Source organism: Entelurus aequoreus, linkage group LG25 (genome assembly GCF_033978785.1).
Source record: "Entelurus aequoreus isolate RoL-2023_Sb linkage group LG25, RoL_Eaeq_v1.1, whole genome shotgun sequence".
NCBI lineage: Eukaryota > Metazoa > Chordata > Actinopteri > Syngnathiformes > Syngnathidae > Entelurus > Entelurus aequoreus.
The window spans coordinates 10161673-10184678 of record NC_084755.1 but is presented as its reverse complement, the minus strand read 5'-3'; the positions used below and the strand labels follow the sequence as shown (position 1 = coordinate 10184678).

Here is a 23006-nt window from a genome sequence, read left to right as displayed (position 1 = left end):
GAGGTCAGTTTAAAACTTGAGACTAACATTTTTTGCAGCAAATTAAAAACTGTATAATAAAAAATATATACACTAAAACACATTTGTAAAGAGGAACTCGGATCAGTGTTAGGTCCTTATATTGACATTTTAACCTCCTAAAGGCCAGCGTCTACTGGAGTGGATACTTGTATTACGCATAATTGGGCTATTTTTTTCTAAAAAAAAAGTGTGCAAATTGACTTAAAACAAATGTCTACCACTTACAATGGTGGGTTTCAAAAACAAGAATACTAGTGAAGGGAGAAGTCCTTAGCTTACTGTAAATGTGGCCCCTGGAACAATTTACTTAAGTAGCCCCTCAATAATGTAAACAGCCTGAACCAAACATTTACAATGCAATCCTCTGCATTTTATAAAGATAACATGTTTTGTTTAAGCAAAATCATTTGAAACAAATGTCTGTCAGCTTGGAGAGAAAAATAATTTTTGTAACCAGTAGGCACAAGAAAAAGTAGAAAATTGCCCCTCTTGGAAAAATAGCATTTGGGTGGGACCACAGTTGAGATTGTGGAACATTTTCCCTACCTCTCGTCCAAAAAGCAACAAATACACCCAAATAAAAACAATTTATTGTTCATGTGTTGGTTACTTGTTGGGTAGAATCACAAGAGGACCCAGAATGGTGGTATCACAGATAACGGTACCTGAAATATAAACAATTTAAATACAATGTTTGCAGGACTGAAACTACGCATCTTGTTGTACCTTCCGCATTGTGACGTGTTATATCTTTATTATCCTGTTTGGGGAAATTCTGGCTGCAGGTGCTTTCACAGCAGCTGCACACGTCGTCGCTCTCGTCCACGTTTATCCATCTAAGGAGGAAATTATGTCTCGGTCAAGTTTTTATTCAAGAAATTTAAAAAAAAAAGTATTACCTTGAATTCACATAAGAGCAGGCCTTGTTGACAGGGCTGCTTCTCCACATTTCAGAGCTCGCTTTCAGCTGACATGTTATAAATATCTGAAAGAGGAAAAAACAATCCAAAAGTGTGTCTGGATTTGTTGTAAAGCACTATATTGCCAAAAGTATTTGGCCACCTGCCTTGACTCACATATGAACTTGAAGTGCCATCCCATTCCTAACCCATAGGGTTCAATATGATGTGGGTCCACCTTTTTGCAGCTATTACAGCTTCAACTCTTCTGGGAAGGCTGTCCACAAGGTTGCGGAGTGTGTTTATAGGAATTTTCCACCATTCTTCCAAAAGCGCACACTGATGTTGGTGGAGAAGGCCTGGCTCTCAGTCTCCGTTCTAATTCATCCCAAAGGTGTTCTATCGGGTTCAGGTCAGGACTCTGTGCAGGCCAGTCAAGTTCATCCACACCAGACTCTGCCATCCATGTATTTATGGACCTTGCTTTGTGCACAGTCATGTTGGAAGACGATGGTGCCTGCTCCAAACTGTTCCCACAAGGTTGGGAGCATGGAATTGTCCAAAATGTTTTGGTATCCTGGAGCATTCAAAGTTCCTTTCACTGGAACTAAGAGGCCAAGCCCAACTCCCTGAAAAACAACCCCACACCATAATTCCTCCTCCAGACAAACTTCACACTCGGCACAATGCAGTTCGAAATGTAGCGTTCTCCTGGCAACCTCCAAACCCAGACTGGTCCATCAGATTGCCAGATGGAAAAGCAGGTTCCACCACTCCAGAGAAGGCGTCTCCACTGCTCTAGAGTCCAGTGGCGACGTGCTTTACACTACTGCATCAGACGCTTTGCATTGGACTTGGTGATGTATGGCTTAGATGCAGCTGCTCGGCCATGGAAACCCATTCCATGAAGCACTCTGCGTACTGTACGTGGGCTAATTGGAAGGTCACACAAAGTTTGGAGCTCTGTAGCAACTGACTGTGCAGAAAGTCTTTGCACTATGCGCTTCAGCACCCGCTGACCCCTCAGTCAGTTTACGTGGCCTACCACTTGGTGGCTGAGTTGCTGTTGTTCCCAAACTCTTCCATTTTCTTATAATAAAGCCGACAGTTCCACGCTGGAAATCACTGAGAGCGGCCCGTTCTTTCACAAATGTTTGTAGAAACAGTCTCCATGCCTAAGTGCTTGATTTTATACACCTGTGGCCGGGTCAATGGATTAGAACACCTGATTCTGATCATTCGGAGGGGTGGCCAAATACTTTTGGCAATATAGGTTAGCAAGTCATCTTACAGAGTTCCTATTATCGCGTTGAAACCGGAAAGCGTCAAGCTGCAGCTGGACAACATCCACTCTCCTTCGGGGCAGGAAGTGGCTTCTGGAAGTGTGCAGTTTTGAGTCTGATAGACACCTGAGGGAGACGCAAAAACAAGATGACCTAATAAGGCCTGCAAAGAGACACATGATGAATTAAAGCTGCTAGCAGCGATGGACGGGCCCGACTTTGACGGCACATAAAATCCAAACCGGAGCAGTAATTAAAACTCTTTCGTCAACTTTTAATCAGAAGGGTTCAATCTCTCCTGTGCTAGTTTGAAGCCGACACGACAAACGCGTTCAGGAGATAATTTTTGAAAATAGGTGACAGGTTTTTACAAAACTTTTGTTTTGAAGGGGGTATTGCAAACTTCCTGTTGATTTTTGCTGGAGATTGTCAATATATGAAATGTAGGTCTAAGTGATACCTACATAGAGGTTTTTGTTTCATGTCTCTATGACATTCCTGCTGGACGTTACAGGCATTTTTGTCTGTGTTTTCTTCCTAGGAGCAGTTTTGTCTGTGTTTTCTTCCTAGGGGGCGCTAGAGTGCAATTTTGAGTTTTGGGTTTTTGTTTTTTTTATTAGATCACAATTTTTGCCAGTCCTGATGTGTGTGTCCAGTTTGGTGAGTTTTGAAACATGTTAAGGGGGTCAAATTATAGCTCAAAGAGGCAAAAGTGACTGTTTTTACAAAACTTTTGTTTTGAAGGGGGAATTGCAAACTTCCTGTTGATTTTTGATGAAGGATGTCAGTGTATGAAATGTAGGTCTAAGTGAGACCTACATAGAGGTTTTTGTTTCATGTCTCTCCGACATTCCTAGTGGGAGTTACAGGCAGTTTTGTCTGTGTTTTCTTCCTAGGGGGCGCTAAAGCGCAATTTTGAGTTTTTTTTTTTTTTTTTTATTAGATTGCAATTTTTGCCAGTCCTGATGTGTGTGTCCAGTTTGGTGAGTTTTGAAGCATGTTAAGGGGGTCAAATTATAGCTCACAGAGGCAAAAGTGACTGTTTTTACAAAACTTTTGTTTTGAAGGGGGAATTGCAAACTTCCTGTTGATTTTTGATGAAGGATGTCAGTGCATGAAATGTAGGTCTAAGTGAGACCTACATAGAGGTTTTTGTTTCATGTCTCTCCGACATTCCTAGTGGGAGTTACATGCAGTTTTGTCTGTGTTTTCTTCCTAGGGGGTGCTAGAGCGCAATTTTGAGTTTTGGGGTTGGGTTTTTTATTAGATCGCAATTTTTGCCAGTCCTGATGTGTGTGTCTAGTTTGGTGAGTTTTGAAGCATGTTAAGGGGGTCAAATTATAGCTCACAGAAGCAAAAGTCACTGTTTTTACAAAACGTTTGTTTTGAAGGGGGAATTGCAAACTTCCTGTTGATTTTTGATGAAGGATGTCAGTGTATGAAATGTAGGTCTAAGTGAGACCTACATAGAGGTTTTTGTTTCATGTCTCTCCAACATTCCTAGTGGGAGTTACAGGCAGTTTTGTCTGTGTTTTCTTCCTAGGGGGCGCTAGAGCGCAATTTTGAGTTTTGGGGCTAGGTTTTTTGATTAAATTCCAATTTTCGCCAGTCCTGATGTGTGTGTCAAATATGGTGAGTTTTGAAGCATGTTAAGGGGGTCAAATTACAGCTCAAAGAGGCGGCGGTATAATAAAGAATAATAATAAAACCTTACAATTACAATAGGGTCCTCTGTTCCAAAGGGACATTGCGGTCCCTAATTAATAATCACCCATTGTTTTCAATGAAGAAGTATCTGGGCACTGATGTTGAATCTGCACTCAGGGTTGCGACGCAGCTGTCAATAAAGAGTTGTCGTTGTTCTGGACCGGGGTTGATATAAGAGGCCTCGATGTTGATGAAGTCTCCGAGGTAGAAAACGTTGGACAGCCTCAGTCTTGTCCAGTCATCTGCAGCAGTACGAGGACAAAGTTGTTACCCAGATTGTTGAGTGAAGGCGCGGAGTTGTCACTTACCGGACATCAGCTTCAGCGAGAAAGGAGAGGTCTTTGTAGGAGAGGAGATAATGGGAGGGACCTCCTGAGGGTGACTGCTCACAACGTGTCTCCTGTACACACAACAAGTACAGTCTAGCACAGGGGTGTCCAAACTTTTTCCACTGAGGGCCGCACACGGAAAAATTAAAGCATGTGGGGGCCATGTTGATATTTTTCATTTTCAAACCATAACAAAATATATGGATTTTGTTTGTTTTTTACCTTTAGGGCTCCCGGGGACCATAAAGGGTCTAAGTCATTAAAATGTTAAAAAAAAAAAAAAGGGAAATTATTATTATTTTATTTATATAACGCTTACAGTAAATCTGTACAGTATATCAACTTCAGGTTGATACAAAGCTTAAAAAAACAAAAAGGTTTTATGCCTTTTCTGTCAAAGACAACTTAGTTTTTTTATAATAAAACTGAAATATGCAGTATTTCCCCCACTGCCCAAAACATGCAGAAAGCAATGTTTGATGTGACGTAATTAGAGCCTTAAAAATATCAATAATGCAGTACACCATTGATTTTAATTCATTATTATTATTTCGTATCTCAAGTTTTCATTACGTATATGTATTGTTGCATTTGAACAACTGTATTGTTGATAATAAAGGTAAAGTATTGGTATTGTTCATTATCAATAGCGCTATTTCTATTGGTATTCACATTGCTCCATTTGTAGTGTAATAATGCTCTGTCATTTCTGTATTCTTTTTTATTTTCGCTAACTGCTTATTTGCTATTACTTTTACCATCATATTTGTACATGTCGTATTTGCTGATGTTGCTCTATTGTTGTTGTTGTTTTTGTCCCTCTGTCTAATCCCCCTCTTGTCCCCACAATTCCCCCCCCGTGTCTTCCTTTTTTTCCTCTTTCTATCCCCTCCTGCTCCAGCCCGGCTGCACCAAATGATAATATAAATACATTTAATAAAGTCAAATACAAATAAGGCAACAAGAAAAGTATCCTACACTTCCCTTTTGTAAAGTAAATCTGAACAGCCGATATGGGCATCTACATCTACTATGTGATTTGCCTGAGAAGCTAGACAGGACAAAAAAAATAAAAAATAAAAATAAATAAATAAATAAATAAAAATATCAATAATGCAGGACACCATTGATTTTAATTCATTATTATTTTTGAGTAATCACAGTGAAAAGATAAATAAAATCCCATTAAATATATTTGGGATCCAAAAGGTGCCCCACTCAGAAAGTGAGTCATTATTAGTTGTTTTTTTTAAACTTTCAACACTTAAGTTACAAGCTCAACTTCAGATGTATCTGTCGATTTTACGTTTAAACTATTTTGTTTGTTTTATGCTCTTTTGTCAAATAAAATGTTGATGTTTTTGTACGGCAACCACACAATATATGCAATATTTCCTACATAAAACATTTTAAAGTGAAATATTTGAAATAATTGGAGCCTTGAATAGGTCAATAATTCATTATAACATTGATTTTTTTTTTGAGCAATGGCAAAAAAAGAAAAAAGAAAGATAGACAAAATTTAAAAAAAGCCTGCATGGTAGCTTTGTGTCAACATTGCAACTTTTTCTAGTTAGATTTCACCTCATTACACTTTTTTAAAAAAAATTTTTAATTTTTGCAATAGCATTTCCAGAATGTGTGGCGGGCCGGTAAACAATTGGCTGCGGGCCGCAAATGGCCCCCGGGCCGCACTTTGGACAACCCTGGTCTAGCACAAGGGTCGGCAACCCAAAACGTTGAAAGAGCCATATTGGACCAGAAATACAAAAAACAAATATGTCTGGAGTCGCAAAAAATTAAAAGCCTCATACAAGTCTTATAATGAAGGCAACACATGATGTAAGTGTCTATATTAGCTATAATAGCCTACTATCAAAATGACTATGTGTCGCAGGCTGACACAGTCTACACATGTTTACAACATTAGAAACCATTAGTAAATCCTATCCTCCTTCAAAACTGCACTAAAAGAACACCTCCAGACAACTTCAACCCTAAACTAACACCCTCCCTTCCACATCATACCTCTTCGGATTGTAAATAATCGAATGAATGAATGAAAAACATTGTTAGAAAATTGCAAGAATATATATATATATTGAAGTCAAATAGGGACATAAACGATATTAGTTTGATGACATTGGTTAATGGGTTAAAGAAGGACTTTGGAGAGGTGGAGATGGCGAAAGTGCTAAGGGACGAAAGCCTGTTGATTAAATGTAAAAATGGAGAGCAAAAGAGCAAAGCAATGCGATTGCAAAAGCTGTACAATAAGATAAAGGAGACAAATAGAAGTGGGAGAACAAAAGGGGGCTGGTGTAGAGACAGGAATTCCAAGAGGAGAACATTTTAAAGATTTGAAGAGAGAAATAAAAAGGGCAACTGTCACAATGATGAAGAGACTGACGACATTCAGGAACGTAAAGAAGACAGAGCGACTCTGGACTTGTGCAGTTTGTCGAGGAAGTGCTCCCGGAAAGAATTATGATCGGGTTCAAGCTTTTACGTTAGACCTTATATACAACTGTCCACTTTATCAATTCAGGTACAAGACATACAAGGAATCGCAATTACGTGTTCAGCACAGTCCCACTCAAGAGCAGACAAACATTACAGGGAGACAGAACAGGACCGCTGACGGCGGGCGCCCCTTAAAAAGGTGGGAAACAAGCAAAAAATAGGAATGGGTATAAAAAAATATTCAGTCTAAGGCTGGGAAGGGGTCCAGAAAAAAAGCCCTCAATAGCCATAGCACACAAACAAGTTACAAAGAATTCACAAGACTCGCAACAGAGGGGAGGTAGTGGGGGTTCAGAGGCAGGCTGCTGCTGCTATCTAAAACACTGCTCAGTCATCCATCACCCCTAAGGGACTCAAGCGAAGGCGTAGGATGGGGGTGGGGTATGTGTGTGTGGCGTGTATTTTTTGTGGATGCATGTGTGTGTGTGTAAGCCTGCAGCGTGTCTCTGTTCTGTGACCTTAGTGCTCTTGCAACCACCAGTCAGTCCAAAGTAAACAACAGGTGTGTGTCCATGAGAGATAAGAAGGGAGTTTGTTGTGTCTTCGCCGCACTGTCCTTCGGGAGAGTCTCGAAGCCAGGGAAACAATCCAAATTAGAATTACTTGTTTGCGAGCTAAAATAAATTGCTTTTTACTCTTGTCTATTACTGGTCCTCAAATTCGTCCCGCAGGGCAGACGGTCCCATGTTATCCAAATCACAAGAGTGTCCACTGTTCTGCCCACATCCTCCAATCATTTGTGGCCGCTTTGGGGTACTTTGAAGACCGCTGGCATCTTCCAATTTGTTGACAAACCAGAGCAACACTTAATTACATATGCAGAGGCAGTTAAAGTAAGACAAGAAAGAAGTGAGAACAGTTCAAGTAATAAACAAGAGGCAACTAATACAGGAATTTCTATGGACAAACGAGTTGTGTTCCTGGCATATATAATAAACTGTACAGAACAGACAAGAAATAAGACTAAAAAGATCAACAAAATCGTCAAGACAGCAGCAAAGTTCTTAAATGTGAAAGAACTATCTTGGGAACACAATCCAACGCCATGTTAATTGTTCAGTGGAAGCAAAAACATTTGTTAAAGTGCAGAGCGATGATAATTTGAGAAATAAAGAAAAAGAATAGAAAACACAAATTTAAATATTGGGGAAATGACTAACGATAATGACTTTAGAAACACTACAGATATGAAATGTTCTATGAATGAAATGGGTGGAATATTGAAACGACCCCAGGAAAAGACCAGGTGAGTTACCACATGATATAAAAAAAAAAAAACACCAAAAAACTTTGATAACAAGGGCAAATAAATTATTTTGAAATTATATAATAGGATATATGAAGGAAAATGACCAGCTGAGTTGAAAGAAGGGCAACACTTTAGTATGGGAAACATATTCACCATTAATGAGTTGCTTATTAACATGCAAATTAGTAACATATTGGCTGTTAATTAGTCATTATTAAGTACTTAATAATGCCTTATTCTGCATGGCCTTATTATACAACCAGTAAGCCATTAACTAAGAGTCTTCCCTAACCCTAACATATTGGCTGTTAATAAGTACTTAATGACTAATTAAGTACTTAATAATGCCTTATTCTGCATGGCCTTATTATACAACTAGTAAGCCATTAACTAAGAGTCTTCCCTAACCCAAACCCCAACCCTATGTTAATAAGCAACTAATTAATGGTTCTAATACTAAAGTGTTACCGAAAGAAGCTGTAGTAATTCCAATATGCAAACCAGGAAGAGGCAGGTAATTATAGACCAACAGCATGGACTTCAAATTTCTGCAAAGTTATAGAAAAAATTACTATTGAAAGACTGGTATGTTATGAGTTAAAAGCAATAATAAAAAGCTACCAAAGTGGATTTGGGAAAGGAAGAAACATTGCAGTTGGAAGAGGAAATTAGAAAAGGACTAATTAATAAAGAAAGTGTAATTGCAGTAGTTTTTGACAAAGAGAAAGCTTCAATGTTGTGGAAACGAGTTGCTGATAACAATAAATACATTTGGGATTAAAAAAACAATGCACAGATGGATAAAAGACTTAAGTAGAACAATTTTAGTAAAAATAGAGAATGTTACCTTCTATAGTGACAGGAAACGGGAATAACAGCTTGGGTCAGCCTTGTGATGACATGACGGCGTTGAGGTGAAAAGGTCAGATGGTTGGAATAAATAACGGAGTCGTCGGATAACTACAGATAAAAAATAAAAACACATTTTATACATCGTTAAGGTTACACAAAATACTACTACTATGAAGAATATAGATGTTTGTTACACTATTTTAGTGATTCTCAAACGGTGGTACTTGTACCACTTGTGGTATGTGGGCTCCATCTAGTGGTACACTAAAGAATCAATTAAATATTTAAACAGTGTTAGTGTTTAAACCAGGGGTCACCAACCTTTTTGAAACCAAGAGCTACTTTTTGGGTACTGATTAATGCGAAGGGCTACCAGTTTGATACACACTTAAATAAATTGCCAGAAATAGCCAATTTGCTCAATTTACCTTTAACTCTATGTTATTATTAATAATATTTATCTTTGTGGAAACACTGATCATCTTAATGATTTCTCACAATAAATATATATAGAAACAGATAAATATCAATATGCAACACTTTATTTTTATATTTTCTCTAAGTGCACATTTTTCAAATTGAAAATTTTCAAATGATCACTTCTAAGACAGTCTTGTGAAATCACAATATCCCATTTTAACAAGCTAGCCACCAACATTTTAAAAAAAATCATGAATTACTTTGCACCATGTTTGTACAAATAATAACTCATGTAAAATACAAAAGTCAACTCTCAAATTTTTAAATAAATCATGTCACACTTTGAACTGGACACCAAATCTGTTATCTGTTTCTTTGTCAGTTAGAGAGAAGCCTGGCATTGCAAAGGTATATGTGTTTAAAAACCCTAAAATCATTTTTAAGGTTGTATTTTTTCTCTAAAATTGTCTTTCTGAAGGTTATAAGAAGCAAAGTAAAAAAATTAATGAATTTATTTAAACAAGTGAAGACCAAGTCTTTAAAATATTTTCTTGGATTTTCAAATTCTATTTGAGTTTTGTCTCTCTTAAAATTAAAAATGTCGCACAAAGCGAGACCAGCTTGCTAGTAAATAGATACAATTTTAAAAATAGAGACAGCTCACTGGTAAGTGCTGCTATTTGAGCTATTTTTAGAACAGGCCAGCGGGCTACTCATCTGGTCCTTACGGGCTACCTGGTGCCCGCGGGCACCGCGTTGGTGACCCCTGGTTTAAACTAACGTTAAAGTGGCGGGTCGTGCGTTTCTCACCTAGGCCTTCAGTGATGTCCTACTTAGTCAGACTTCACCTCTCAAAATAGCGTAATGGATGTCACCACATGGACACGGCTGGAGATACTATACAGAAACACACTTGCACACTACTGAGCATTGACGCCCCTCAACAGTGTACAAAAGGGGTCTATTTTTCGGCTTGTTTAACATTCAATAAAACCGCTTCAGCAATTAACATATCTTACGTGGTACTGTCAAAATTAAAAGATTTGTGTGCACTGGGGTGAGTTTTCCTTGCCCGTATGTGGGCTCTGTACCGAGGATGTCGTTGTGGCTTATACAGCCCTTTGAGACACTTGTGATTTAGGGATATATAAATAAACATTGATTGATTGATTGATTGTGTAAAAGAAATGAAACATGAAAAAATAAAGAAATATCAATCAATCAATCAATGTTTACTTATATAGCCCTATATCACAAGTGTCTCAAAGGGCTGCACAAGCCACAACGACATCCTCGGTTCAGATCCCACATTGGGGCAAGGAAAAACTCAACCCAGTGCGATAACAATGAGAAACCTTGGAGAGGTTGTGAGTTCAAACCCCGGCCGAGTCATACCAAAGACTATAAAAATGGGAGCCATTACCTCCCTGCTTGGCACTCAGCATAAAGGGTTGGAATTGGGGGTTAAATGAACAGACAAGTCATTGTTTTGTCTGCTCGCAGAAAACAAACATCCTAATCTACATTTTGACTCCCTCGAATGGCCTTGACGCTGTGAAAACAGGACAAGGCTGTCCTGAAAAACACCCCCGATGACACCTCAATGATGGACGCTTTTGACCTCCCTCCCTCCTCAACAACACCTGGAGTTGAACTTTTGCAGATCGGCCTCAGTCTATAAAAAAACATTACATCATCACACCCAAGACAATTGATCACCCAAAAATGATTCCCGGGCGCGGCCACCGCTGCTGCTCACTGCTCCCCTCACCTCCAGGGGGTGATCCAGGTTGATGGGTCAAATGCAGAGAATAATTTCCCCACACCTAGTGTGTGTGTGTGTGTGTGTGTGTGTGACAATCATCGGTACTTTAACTTTAACTTCCCAAGGGATTAAACAAGTTTCTATCCTTATAAAATGTCACATTTGAGCATAGGGCCCAATGATATGGCTGTAGATGACCACAGCGTATGCCACTGGGTACCTTACAATAGTTAACTAGTTTAATTAACGTGCTCCAGTCTCAGGTACTTACTGATAACTGGGTGCCGCAGTCCAGCAGCCCGGCTTTGATGATGTAATTGGCGTCGGCGGCAGGGAGGGCCTGACACGCTCCAGAACCCGAATGCTCCGCACCGCCCAGAAAAAGCTCTCCGGGAGACACGGGACGTCTCGATCCAAACACGTCGGCCATCACCTCTATGATCATCGACCTCTCCGTGCACGTCACCTGCACGGGTTGCCTTTCCTCATTCGTCGCGTCGACCTCGTCCACGCCGACGCCGGCGGATTTATACTCTCGGCCATCTTCGTCGACGACCGGTCCGTCCTTGAAGTTTCTGACTGCAGAGGAATGGGACAACAGCAGCACCAAAGACAGAAAGATGGTCAGCATTGTGTTGATTCCTTACAAATATGCTTCAGTGTGGAGTCAAATAGCAAGCTGGGTCTGAGCAATCAGGTCACGTGGGAGGACAGGTGCAAGTATTTAAGCAAGACTTGATCTGATTGGTTCAGTCATTCTCCTCCATGTTTACTTGTTCCTAAAGCCAGTTAAACTTATGTGTATAAACATACCTGTGGACTAGTTTGCTCGCATTATTGTTTAGCTTTAGCATCTTGTGTGTAGAGAAGGTGGAAATGTTTGTTTTGGGTAATGGAGTTTAATGACTCACTGTCGACATCTGCTGGACGTTAGTGGAAAAGCAACCATTGATTTCTGGCTCGTTTCAAACAAAACGCCTAAAATTGCAAGCAGAAACAGTTCAATATAAAACTTTACATAAAAATACTGTAACCATTCGACTTTTCGTTCGTTCGTCTTACTCTATGTTATCAAGATGGCTATGATTGGCTTGTATTTAGGGTTCGGCGCCATTAAAGACACTACTCACCATTTGGGGACTGTTGACAACATCCGGGTACTGGCGCACTGCATTTTAAGGTACTTCCGCGTAGACACGCATGCGCACAAAATGCCGAGTTGGGAAGACGGCTGTAAATTTCCCACGGCTCTGGTTCAATTTCCGGTTGTCGCTTGTTTTTTTTATTTTTTTATTTTTATTTTATTGAATAATAAACATACATTTATAATTCACACAAAAGGCAAGGCACTTTCAACATCAATAAAAAAAACGCAAACACAGATGGAGTATTAAATATGAATAATTATGAAAAAATATGAAGAAAAAATAAATAAATAAAAAAGGAAAAAAGGGCTACCTAAATCACTTTAAATGTTTTTAACAGGGATATCAATTTAAGGGCTTTTGTACTCTTAATCATTCTCCAAGACTTGATTGGGGTTGTCACTCGTTGCTAAACAGATCCGGTGCTCTCGTTGTAATGGGACAAGGGATGTTTATAGAAGTAGAATTGTCTCACATCAACTTATACATATCAATATGATATTAATACAAGTACAAATGTGATATACAAATAAATAATTTGCATTAACGCGTATTTGTAAATATATTTTTGAGATTTTAAAATATATATAAATAACATTTATAAATATAAAAATGTGACATACAAATGAATCAAGAATTTGTATAAACGTGCATTTTCAAAAATATTTTTGAGATTTGAATATAAATATGTTTGATTTTGTATTTGTATCGAATTTGCATATGTGGATCGCTTTTTTGCTTTTGTGTCGATGAGACATTCCTCCCACAAACCAGACGCACAAATAAATATGACCTACACACTCCCCTGAACAACCAGCAGAGGGCATTGCAGCCAGAGCGGTCTGGGTCACAGAGCATTATATGCAAAATGCCCGGAGTTCTCTGCACAAAAACAATCCACGTCTTTACAAAGAACGCACAACGGGCCTGAGCCAGCTAACATTAGCATTGTATTAGCCAATGCCAATTTATCCAGTTGATCTGAAAGACTGTGCTTATGTTATTGTATTAATGCAGTTTAATGACCTTGTCCCGATGTAGATACTGATCTCTTATCAGGCTGCAGTGCCCTCTGCTGGTTGTTCAGGTGAGTGTGTAGGTCACATTTATTTGAGCATCTGGTTTGTGGGAGGAATGTCTCAACACAAAAGCAAAAAAGCAATCCGTCCATCCATTTTATAACGCTTATTCCCTTCGGGATCGCGGGGTGCGCTGGAAATCTCAAAAATATATTTACAAACACGTTTATGTATACAAATTCTTGATTTGTATGTCACATTTATACGTTTTATTTAGATATATTTTCAAGTCTGAAAAAGATATTTACAAATGCACATTTATTTATACAAATGTATTTGTATGTCACATTTGTATTTGTACATTTAATATATGCATATGTATTGTATTGATATAGATATAAGTTGATGTGAGACAATTGTACTTCCATAGATGTTAGCCACGCCTACATTTTTAAAGCACACAAGTTGCATTCACAAAAGTAGGAAATTCCAGTGAAAGTTTAACTAAGTTTGGGACATGCGTAGATAATTGTGGAAACTAGTACACAAAGCTCATTTTGTAGTCAAATTCAAGACTTCCCATCTTTTTTTTTTGCTCTATTAACTGTAGCAACTCAACTTTAAATCACAATTCATAAAAAAGTAAACTTATGAATAATCAGGGTCTCTGCAGGTTTCAACATGTCAAATGTAAGACTTTTTTTTTGGGACCATCTACATTTATCTTCGTGGCGTTTCAGAATCAGAATCAGAATAGTTTTGCCATTGTTTGAGAATGGGTTCACAAACTAGGAATTTTTCTTGGTGCAAACGTGCGACAAAACATTTGGTAATAAAAAGAGCTGTGACTGAGCTATCAGAGACTTAGAAGGAATTCAAGGATCAGCATCTTTTGACACGACGTACCCTGGATTTTTGACTTTTACATTATCATTCACCACAACGTTTACAAACGCTTCCCTCCTCGATGGCTGCACATTTGAATACTAAACACTTTATTCGTTTCCACCCACCGGCTTTAAGCATGCATCAAATTGATCATTCAGGAGGCAAACAGTTGAACTTTTACTTACCCATCTTATGCAAGTCATTTGGCTTTGCTGTGGGCTCTTGTTTAGTTTTGTCCGCTGCTATGCTTAGCTGTAACACTGGTGGTGCTCAAGGTCAGCACAGGTAGCCTACTTTCCATTTTGTATTATGTTTTAGCCTCATCAAAAAAAATTCAAATAGAGACTGAAGTTTATGCATGTTTTAAATAAATCAATTTAAGATTGAGAATCAGACATTTTAAGGCCTTAAATTCAAATTGGATTTAAGACCGTGGATACCCTGAATAATGAATTTGTTGGTTAAAATGCTTTATCCATTAGTCATCGAGTTGCATTTAAAAGCACATCAGATTGGATTTGATTAGTTTTTATTATCTCTTCGGGTCATTTACAGACTGGTCCATTTGGGAGTCAGTTGAATTGGACAAGAGGGTCACATCTGTCTCCGACTGAGCGACAGGCCACAGGTCTACATCCAGTGTGGAGTTGTCTTCCTGTCCACCCTCTGGAAGGATCACGGTGTGTTCAGGAGGTCCACTTTCATCTTCCTCATCATCTATGATTAGAATCAGGTTATCACTCGTCATGAAGTGAAGATAATACTGTTTTACCTTCTAGGTAGTTGGAGAATTCCTCAAGAGGGATGTCATCTTCATTGTCAGAAGTCAGCTCTTCATCCTGGTTTGATGTGACCAGACTGGGAAGTAGTCCCTTCTCCAGGTCTAAACATGGAAGCACACTTTAGCAAAGATAACCAACTTCAGTGTTTTTCAGCCTTTTTTTGAGCCAAGGCACATTTTGCATTGAAGACATCCAGACACACCAGCAGAAATCATTAAAAAAATTAAACTCAGTTGACAGTAAAAAGTAGTCGCAATTAGGGATGATACTCGAAACCGGTTTTCCCGGTTGTTCGATACGAAAAGAACCGAGTCCTCGGACTCGAATCCCTTTTTAAGAACCGGTACCCGTTATCGAGACCACTATAGTAAAGAAAAAAAGAGTTGGTTCTTTATTCGAATCCCTCGGAAAGAATCACATCCCGACCAGAATGCCCCTTGAGACATTACAAGAATTTACGCCACGTAGCTCAGTCATTAGGCGCAGATAGGGAAAGCAGGAAAAACAATGGAATAATAAAGTTCAAAACAAAAAGGTATAATCCAATGAATGACTTAACTGAGAGATTTGAGCAGGGTACAAACACATGAACACTTTTACGACCAACCGGAAACATAGCAACCAGGCTAGCAACGCACCTCCTTTACGGCAGCTGTCGCAACGTTCTTAAAGCAACCGCAGCACATACATCTATCTATCTATCTATCTATCTATCTATCTATCTATCTATATATATATATATATATATATATATATATATATATATATATATATATATATATATATATATATATATATAAATATATATATATACATATACATATACATATATACACACACAACATATATGACATCTCCCTTTTTTAACTTTTGTTTTTCTTTCCTTGTAAACAAAATCACACTGTATATGTGTTATCTGTCTAATTATAAATAATGCAGACGAGGCGTGTTGGCTGAGTTCTTGACGTTTACTTTCACGGGTGACGACATGCAACAACACTTTTCGGGGCTACCGCGCATGCTCGTCACTCCCGTTGCATGCTGGGTAGTGTAGTTGTTGAATTCCCTAGCTCATAACATCACATCTTTCCCCCTATAGAGAAAGATTTTAACTCAATAAAGTGTATTTCTTTTTTTAGCATTGTAACCACATTTGCAAACAACTTCTCTTCATAGAATTTTCTTTCAATAAAGAACTAAAGTGCAAAAATGTCAAAGCATCATAACAAACAGTTATGTCAAATAGCAGCAGAAGTGCACTTTTTGGAGAGCTGTATTATTTTCAGTTTTGTGCCCAAGGGACTGATTTTATTTAACACTATAGTATTATTTATACACCTATAGTGATCACAGAGACAGGTTGTTTTTGTGATACTGTATTTTTGTTTTTCTGAAAAATCCCACTTAATATACTTTGGGTAACAGTCAATATTTATTTTTTTTATTTTATTTTTTTAGGGGGGCAACAGTCAATATTTATTTATTTGATTTTATTTTTTTTCTTAAATAAAAGTGAGATTTTGTTAAACCAAATATTGTGTGTTTTTTTCCATATACAACAACCTATCTGGACTCGATAAGAGAATCGGTTCGATAAGAGGATTCGATAATAGGCTCGAACTTGATAATTTCTTATCAAACATCATCCCTAGTCGCAATTGTTGGATATTAATTTAAAACCTAACCAAGCACGCATCAATATAGCTCTTGTCTCAAAGTAAGTCTACTGTCACTACCCGTGACTTAGTTTTTTGCAGTTTTCCTGCATGTAGTGTTTTAGTTCTTGTCTTACGCTCCTATTAGTGCTTTTCCTGCAGCAGTTTCATGTGTTCCTTAAAGGCTATTCCCTGCTTTGTTTTAGCAATCAAGACTAAGTTCAATCCTTTGTGGGGACAAGTCATGTTCGGATGAACATTGTGGACGCCGTCTTTGCTCCACAGTAAGTCTTTGCGGTCGTCCAGCATTCTGTTGGTTTACTTTTTTGCCAGTTCGGTTTTAGTTTTGTTCTGCGTAGCCTTCTCCAAGCTTAAATGCCTTTTCTTAGGGGCACTCACCTATTTGTGGTTTAGCATTAGATACCTTTTACCTGCCTCTCACCGTCTAAATATTGTGATCACAACAAACTATCGTCTCACACGTTGTGTTCCTGACACCTATAAAGCAATTAGCTGCCACCTACTGATATGTAAGAGTATTACACGGTTACTCTGCTGAGCTCTAGACAGCTCTGACAATTGCAGACTATAATTACTAGTTTGCAAAAAAATTTTTTAACCCTAATAGGTGAAATTACGTAGTCTCCCATGGCACACTAGTAGTAAAACACTGATTTACTTTGGGTTGAAATAAATTACCCTGTCTGTAGCTGAGGCCGCTCTTCCACTGGCTGCCATACTGAGGTCTGCCGAACTTCTGGAGGATTGGAGACTGCTCTTCCTCAGGAACCATCCAACTCTTCTGCTTGGCCGGCAGCACCAACATTGGACCCACTCGCGCCTCGTCTTCCCAAACTGGAATGGATTAGAGTTACGGAAAAAAGGCGCACCAGTTACATTGCGGGAGCCGCGACTATACCGTTAGCAGGAAGTCTGCTGCTCCTCCACTGCGGTTGAGACGCGTCCATCTTGCTGAAACCCCGAGGACCGAACTTGGCGGGCTTGTTGAGAGTTTGTCCGACGTCGCTTTGACAATACCCACATAAGTAGTCGTTGCCGTCAGCTGACCTCCACCTGGAAGAGAAAATCTGTTCACACACCTTTTCATCCATGCAAATTTAAGCAAATACTTTCCTCCCGTTGACGAAAGTGCAGGCTTTGTTTGGCACCTCCGCATCAGTGACTGGCACCGCGTTCAGGTGGCATGTGATGTAAAGCTGCGGGCAGGAAGCGGTCATCTTATACCACGAACCGCAACACAAGTTCGCTTTGGAGAGCGAGAGACACTAACCTCTCCTCGGTCCTCATTGTGGAACTTGAAAGCGTCAATGACCAACTGGAGCTTGTCGTCTTGTGTGCGGACTACGAAATGGGACTTGGAGCCCGGAAGCTTGGAATCCAGCAGGCACCTATTCAGAAGTAGGAGTCAGCATTCCATTTAAATGAGTTATACTTTTATAGCGCTTTGACACTATTTCCACATTCACACACTGATGGCGGGAGCTGTCATGCAAGGCCCTAACCACCACCCATCAGGAGCAAGGGTGAGGTCGTGAGTTGAAACCCCGGCCCAGGCATACCAAAGACTATAAAAATGGGAGCCATTACCTCCCTGCTTGGCACTTAGCAAGGGTTGGAATTGGGGATTAAATGGACGAATAGAACAGACAAGTCATTGTTTTGTCTGCTCGCGGAAAACAAACATCCTAATCTACAATTTGACTCCCTCGAATGGCCCAAGACTATTGGGCACACGCACACAATCCCCCTCCCCCACCGCTTGTTTCCCCTCGGGGTGATGTTTGGATGGCAGCGCTTCATAGCAGCGGTCGCCTTCCAGGGCCCCAACTCCCCACCCCTCTGTTGAGTTTGTTGTGATTAAATGTAACGTGTTTATGTGTGCATTGCATGGAGGTTTTTTCCCCACTCTAGACTAGGCATCCAGTCTAGATTGTATTTTTTTACCTTTTCCCCCATCTTTTACAGGGCACCTTATGGCGACCCATCAGCGTTCCTGTTCTGTAACCCTGTACACTGTCTAATCTTGAACGGGTTTGTGCTGAAAACAGAGTTTTGTTGTACTTGTGCAGTGACCATAAAGACCTATCTAAATCACCAAAATGATTCCTGAGCGTGGCCACCGCTGCTGCTCACTGCTCCCCTCACAGGGGGATGGGTCAAATGCAGAAAATAATTTCACCACACCTAGGTGTGACTATCAGTGGTACTTTAACTTTAAGTGTCTTGCTCAAGGACACAACGTGACTAGGTTGGTAGAAGGTGGGGATCGAACCAGGAACCCTAAGGTTGCTGGCACGGCCACTCCCAAGTTAAGTTGGCATTGCCTCCGGCAACTCTGGATTCAGTTAGCAAAGCTATTCATTCCAAGTAGAATTTTTTCATCCTGACACTATTGTAGATGGGCTCGGGTGTACCTAATAAAGTGACCATAAGGGCTGCCGGTTCAGAGACGCTCACCCGTGTTCGATGAAAACATAGCGGGGCACGGAGTGGATGTCGGGCTGCAGCGTGGCCACGCAGCTGCTCAGGAACACACGGAGCCCCATGTGGTGCCCCACTCGCACAGAGGCCTCCATGAACATGGACTCTCCCAGGAAGTAGACGTTTGAGCTCCTCTCAGACTGCCAGTCATCTGCAACGTGAACGTAAACATTTAATGACTCAAGGGCTTTGAGCGGCGTTTCCAACTTTTGTAAACAGCAACAAATCTGGCAACTTTTTTTCCACGGTTTTATTGGAGGCTCTTACGGTCCTCAACGAGCAGTGGCGGGTGCTGCCGTTAGCCCCGCCCCCATTCCAAAACACCCACAGGCGGTCAGTCTGCCGAGATGCAAAGCTGCCGCCGTTGTCGCCTTAGTTTCAAGAGCAAGATTATATAAATATTTCTTCACCGCCAAGCGACGCTAAAATTCCATTCCCATGGTTCATGTTAATGAGCCAGTCAGTAAATCAGTGTCACACCCTCCAGTCTTTTGAACAAGTTTGCTTTTTGTTTTAATTGAATTTACTTTAAAGAAAAAAAGCCAAGAATCAGTTAAACTTTTCTCCCAAAACATCCATTGCAAACAATTGTGCAAGTGAGATATCTTGCAACTTCAAGGACAGTCATCCAGGTTTACGTGGACCCCGACTTAAACAAGTTGATAAGTGGTCAATTGTACAGAATATGTACTGTACAGTAAAAGTCTCAATCAATCCCATTTTTCCTTACTGAAGAGTTGGCAACAATACCTGCTCAGTGGCTTTGTGGTTAGAGTGCCGGTAGGTTGTGAGTTCAAACCCCGGCAGAGTCATACCAAAGACTATAAAAATGGGAGCCATTACCTCCCTGCTTGGCAATTAACTATGAACCGCGGTGCATTATGGGACTTGTAGTCCGTGTTATGAACTGCCCAGTTTTGACATTACAGTCCAAAAGGCACAGATTGTTTACGTCTCATAGTTGCATGAAATATGGAAACTTTAAATCAGGGATGTCAAACGTATGGCCCGCGGGCCTAAGAGGATGAGTTTGCTAAGTATAAAAATGGGCTGAAATTTTTGAATGAAAGAAACTGCTATTCTAAATGTGTCCACTAGATGTCACAATAGCAATTCTTTGTAGATGCTACATATGTACAAAAAATAAACCACATGTTAGTGCACTAGTCAAGGAAAATGAGCCATTTACAGAAATAACACTAATTTGATCATTTTTTTTATCTTGATAGATTGAAAAATAAATTGACTTATGAACATTACATGATTTATTCAGAAAGTATAAATAACTACTAGCCACAACATGCAAGTGTAAAAAAAACCCCAACATTATGATTTGTCCACTTTCAGAATGTGCTTGTTTTATGTAAATTTTAAAAAACAATTTTTTAAACAGTCTGAAGTTTCCTTTTTTTTTTTTATAATTTATGCCGTGATTTTACCAGTCCAGCCCACTTGGGAGTAGATTTTTCTCCATGTGTCCCCGATCTAAAATTAGTTTTAAACCCCTGCTTTAACCTCTTAAGGCCCAAGCTGATTACATGCTTTTTTATTTTTATTTCCCTTTGCCATTTGGGCTTATTGGACCCTAATTAGAATAAAAACTAAGAATCATCTTTTGATATGTACTTAGTCCATAAGTACACAAATGTGTACCGACATGCAAATTTTTATTTTTACACTTTTTTTCCCCAAATTCCATTGTATGTTATACTCTTCTGACACCACCAGATGGCAGTATAAGTGTCCACACAAGTGGCCATAAGACCCCAACTCAGTAGTGTACACAATTTTGGAAATAAGAGCTAAAAAAGGGGCTGTCCACTAAGGCCTTTAGAGGTTATTAAAGTATTAGGCGTGTCATGCAAACAGGCAGTGGAAAGTCAGTAGCTATGAAACACAAACACTACATTAAGGGACTTTAAAATAATTTAGTCCTAAGGCCCACTTTACATAGTGAACTTAAATATTTAATGGGAAATATACCATCACAGGGTGTAAATAGTGCAATGATGAACCTACTTGACATAATTCTGAGGTTAAAGTCCAGAGATTCTACTGCAGCTTGCGTGGACCTGAAGGGGACCCATGTGGGAGAAAGGGAAGAACTGGATAGACTGTAGCGCCTGTGGAGAACCAGAACACATTAGAACCGCATCATCATGTAAAAAAAAAGACAAAAACACACCTTTTGTAGTGACACTCGATTGGAATGACAGCCTCGTCCATTCGGATCAGACCATCAGGTGAAGGAGCAGGAGTGTAGATGAGCAGGTTGGTGTAGACCAGAGACTCCTCGTTCATCTGTGGACAAGATCAAGTCAGCACCAGTTTGGATCATGTTGCAAACTTTAAAAAAAAAAAAAAAAAAGTAATTCTTTGTTACCCAGTATTTGGTGCCACAGTCCAGCAACCTGACAAGAATCCTGTACTGGTCCACAGCGGATGGTGTGGCCCTACAGATGTCTTGATCGTGATCCACCCCGAGACGCAGCTCAAAGCTATCGACGGGCGCCCCCACGCCAAACAGGTCAGCTCGGATCAGGATCTCCAGGGAGTCCGGGTGGCAGGTCACACTGACCGTGTTGAGAGGCCGCCGCTGGTCCACGGGAAGCTGTTCGTGGTCGTGTTTGGAGGCCGCCCGGTGACGCCCCGCAGGACTCTGCTTGGAGAAATGGTCCAAACGAAGAGACAGAGACGAAGACGAGAGCAGCAAAAGGAGCAGAGTCAGGTGGACAGGTAAAGACGCCATACCTGACGGTCTCAGCACACCACAGACAGCTTGACCTTCAGTCTGCTGGCCACCTTTTTATGCTGCAGACAATCAGGCCACACCCTGCTCACCTGAGGCCACACCCTGCTCACCTGAGGCCAATTACACACTAATCACACACACACTTCCTTCACTTGGACACTTCAAACACACATTTTCTTCTTCTTCTTCTTCTTGGACTGTTTGACAAATAAAATATATTTCAATCACTAGCTAGCAATTTTATATATTTAACTCAGCTATCGGCTATTAGATCAGATTGAAAATGTGTCTGGTTGAACAGGTAACAATGCTTTTAACGAGCTAACATATAGGATTAAAAAAATATATATTTGTATTAATATTATCAATTTTTAAAACATTTTTTTAGTAATTATTATTTTAATTTCTTTTAATTTTGGATTTTCTCTTGTTCAAGTAAGCATCTCTCAATGGATGTGTGAATGTGTGAGGGAGTGTGGGGTTGTTTTGTTTTGTTAGTTTTTTTTGCTTTGTTTTTCCTCTGTTTGTTATGTTTTGACTTTTGTCAATTTTGGAAAATAATTAAAAAACAATTTATTTTTTTTAAGCAAAGAAATCAAACAATGTACTAATATGATCATCTTCAAGAAACTCTTCAAACTTAAAGTGTTTACAAAGTACAAAGAAGAAGAACCATGATAAACATTCTGAATTTATTGCATCCAGCCATCCATCTTCTAGATCAGGGGCCCGTGGGCCGGATCCGGCCCGCCAGCGTCCAAAATCCAGACCGCGGTAAGTCCCAAGGTAAAAAAAAAAACCCTGTTCTAGATAATCTTATTCATCTCACCATATGAAATAGAACTTACTTCACTAATTATTATTTATTTATCTATTTTTAATTTGTATTACTTATGGAGTGCATTGTGAATAAATTGAGAACAGGAAGTGAACAAAAGTGTTAGCAACTGCTATGTAAAGGAAAAGGGGTAGGATTAAGCTCTGCTTCTTCCTACTCCTTTTCGAACATGTTGAAAAGAGAAACTGGAAATTGTGATGTATCATGTTGTATGCATGCATGTTCCAAATAAACTCAAACTTAAATCAATTAATAATTGTAATTTAAAGTCTATGTTTTGGATTTTACTTTGTTTTATATTTAATACATTTTTAAATGTCATTTTGCCAAGAAGACATGCATTATAAAATATTAAAAGCAACAAGAATTAGAAATAG

General features: G+C 39.5%; 2 protein-coding genes across 3 annotated transcripts; both read right to left on the bottom strand.

Annotated features, from left to right (window-relative positions):
* Nucleotides 1-593: 593 nt before the first annotated feature.
* Nucleotides 594-11991, bottom strand: LOC133642180 (zona pellucida sperm-binding protein 3-like). Of its 2 annotated transcripts, XM_062036249.1 has the most exons (9): nucleotides 11960-11991; nucleotides 11320-11627; nucleotides 8859-8971; nucleotides 4219-4310; nucleotides 3975-4152; nucleotides 2212-2329; nucleotides 921-1006; nucleotides 748-857; nucleotides 594-686 (listed from the first exon to the last, which is right to left on the bottom strand). In XM_062036249.1, the coding sequence occupies exons 2-9, from the start codon at nucleotides 11491-11493 to the stop codon at nucleotides 628-630; spliced, it is 930 nt and encodes a 309-aa protein (XP_061892233.1). In that variant the 5' UTR covers nucleotides 11494-11627; nucleotides 11960-11991; the 3' UTR covers nucleotides 594-627. The 2 variants fall into 2 exon arrangements, with proteins under 2 accessions (XP_061892233.1, XP_061892232.1); XM_062036248.1 differs by lacking the exon at nucleotides 11960-11991 and having other exon boundaries at nucleotides 11320-11689.
* A 2621-nt stretch (nucleotides 11992-14612) lies between these two features.
* On the bottom strand, nucleotides 14613-21843 carry LOC133642179 (zona pellucida sperm-binding protein 3-like). The gene is made up of 10 exons (XM_062036247.1): nucleotides 21423-21843; nucleotides 21225-21340; nucleotides 21059-21162; nucleotides 19016-19190; nucleotides 17829-17946; nucleotides 17674-17754; nucleotides 17457-17613; nucleotides 17237-17392; nucleotides 14873-14983; nucleotides 14613-14817 (listed from the first exon to the last, which is right to left on the bottom strand). The coding sequence occupies exons 1-10, from the start codon at nucleotides 21786-21788 to the stop codon at nucleotides 14633-14635; spliced, it is 1569 nt and encodes a 522-aa protein (XP_061892231.1). The 5' UTR covers nucleotides 21789-21843; the 3' UTR covers nucleotides 14613-14632.
* Nucleotides 21844-23006: the final 1163 nt, after the last annotated feature.

What these genes read in the sequence shown, in the direction of transcription:
- LOC133642180 (XM_062036248.1), bottom strand. Translation starts at nt 11,679, where the DNA reads ATGCTGACCATCTTTCTGTCTTTGGTGCTGCTGTTGTCCCATTCCTCT. An exon ending in GTTTCCTGTCACTATAGAAG is followed by an intron (nt 4,311 to 8,858) that starts GTAACATTCTCT and finishes TTGTGTGTACAG; the next exon opens with GAGACACGTTGTGAGCAGTC. An exon ending in AACGCGATAATAGGAACTCT is followed by an intron (nt 1,007 to 2,211) that starts GTAAGATGACTT and finishes TTCCTCTTTCAG; the next exon opens with ATATTTATAACATGTCAGCT.
- LOC133642179 (XM_062036247.1), bottom strand. Translation starts at nt 21,788, where the DNA reads ATGGCGTCTTTACCTGTCCACCTGACTCTGCTCCTTTTGCTGCTCTCG. An exon ending in ATCGAGTGTCACTACAAAAG is followed by an intron (nt 21,163 to 21,224) that starts GTGTGTTTTTGT and finishes GGTTCTCCACAG; the next exon opens with GCGCTACAGTCTATCCAGTT. An exon ending in ACAATGAGGACCGAGGAGAG is followed by an intron (nt 17,755 to 17,828) that starts GTTAGTGTCTCT and finishes TCCTGCCCGCAG; the next exon opens with CTTTACATCACATGCCACCT.